Source organism: Cydia fagiglandana, chromosome Z (genome assembly GCF_963556715.1).
Source record: "Cydia fagiglandana chromosome Z, ilCydFagi1.1, whole genome shotgun sequence".
In the NCBI taxonomy this organism is placed as follows: domain Eukaryota; kingdom Metazoa; phylum Arthropoda; class Insecta; order Lepidoptera; family Tortricidae; genus Cydia; species Cydia fagiglandana.
The window spans coordinates 42,011,431-42,013,190 of NC_085959.1; the positions used below are offsets into that span (position 1 = coordinate 42,011,431).

Sequence of the window (1,760 nt, forward strand, 5' to 3'; positions counted from 1 at the left end):
GCTATGACAGACTAAATAACTAGATAACTGAACGAGCGAAGTGAATTCGGATTTATTTACGAAAATGTTATGTCCGAGCTGAATTCTACTCGTACAGTTTACATCTTAAAAAGTGACATCTCTTAGTAAGTGGCTGCCTGAACCAAAGTATTCGGATTGCAGCCAACTTTTAGGGTGCCTATAAAATACAAATAATACCACATTGGATATCAAAAAGCAACATTCTGCTGCAGCTACAGTGCCGGCTCGTAATAGGCTTGATAATTTATAAACATAAGCCAATATAAGATACATCACAAGAAGATTGGACTTGATTAAAAAAAATCTATTTCAAATTCAGTGGTAAATGTGTATGTCAGCAAGCGATGTCCGGGTCGAGCAGCATGGCCCAGCGCGCGTACTGCTCGTGCGGGCGCGCCTCCATGAGCACGGTGCCGCGCACGGCGCACGCGCCGGCGCCGCCGCCCTCCGCCGGCAGCAGCGCGGGCGCGTGCGCGACGCGGACACCTGCGCGCCCCGCCAGCACTCCTGCAACACCACCCTACATGTAGCTTCATCATAAAACGTACCTACGAGGTTGCCCCTTATTACCTACGTGTGCCAATTTCGAGAGCATGGGTTCATTTTGAAGTTTATATTGATATAATATGTGTTATACTATAAGCCACATATGTAGAAAGATCAAAAGACTAAAAATATGAGTAGGTACTCATATTTTTAGTCTTTTGATCTTATCAAAACTGGTTAAAGACTGGTTAAAGAGAATAAGTAGGTACTTATTCTCTTTAACCAAGAGAATAAGTAGGTACTTATTCTCTTTAACCAGTTAAATCAAACTATGTATATTATTCTCTATTCAAGTAGGTAGCACTATTCCATTGTTGGAATAGATTGGATTGGAGAGAAATCCATACGATAACTGTGAAACAACAAGAGAGAAGATGGTCCGATAATCTGGTCCACTCAAAATAGCAGAGACCGTTGAATGAGCAAGACCTGAAAGTGGATGTCTTTAGGCATATGATAATACGGTGGATAATGATGACCTTATCTTTACCTATAAACACATCTTCTAGACGCACGAACCGCGCGCCTGGAGCGACGTCGAGCAGCGCCGGCACCGCGTCGCCACTCACCAAATACCCATGCCCATTTGCAAATGTTGGGTACCTCGCCCCAGGGTACTCTTCCTCCGGGACGGAGTACTTGAACCGCTTGTCTCGTGACGGCTTTATGTTCTCCAACATTTCCCCCCAAATCGTGTTCGTTGAGTTGTGGTCTTCGATAAAACCGAGCAGCTGCTCGATGTTGACGAACATGTCGTCATCCGTTTTGAACAAGTGAGGAGCTAGCGGGCAGTAGGTAGCGAACCATTCCAGCATCGACAGTGATTTTAGGGGTAGGTTTTGGTAGGTATCTTCGAAGCGGCCTTCGATGAGGTCATGATAGCGAGCGTCCTCGTCGAGTATAGCGTCGCGCAGGTGCGGGGGCGGGGCGCCGAGCAGGAAGGCGAGCGCGACGCGGTTGGGGCGCGCCGCTAGCGCCCAGGTGGCGCGGATGGCCTCGCGCGCCGCGCGGTGCGCCGGCGCGGACGTCACGAGGATCGCAAGCCGGGTGCGCGTGCCGCGGTCGGGGCACAGCTCGCTGTGCGCTCGCGGATGTCCTGCCACGTACCGTGATCGCATCATCTTCTCGCGAGGAAATGAGTTTTGGCCATTTGATACCTTCATGCACAATAATGTCTTATTAAATAGACTTTA

At 48.8% G+C, this 1,760-nt stretch overlaps 1 protein-coding gene across 1 annotated transcript; it reads right to left on the minus strand.

The window, feature by feature from the left end:
- Positions 1-290: 290 nt before the first annotated feature.
- Positions 291-1,760, minus strand: LOC134678535 (beta-1,3-galactosyltransferase 2-like). The gene is made up of 2 exons (XM_063537110.1): positions 1,058-1,760; positions 291-528 (listed from the first exon to the last, which is right to left on the minus strand). Exons 1-2 carry the CDS (start codon positions 1,728-1,730, stop codon positions 356-358), a joined length of 846 nt encoding a protein of 281 aa, XP_063393180.1. The 5' UTR covers positions 1,731-1,760; the 3' UTR covers positions 291-355.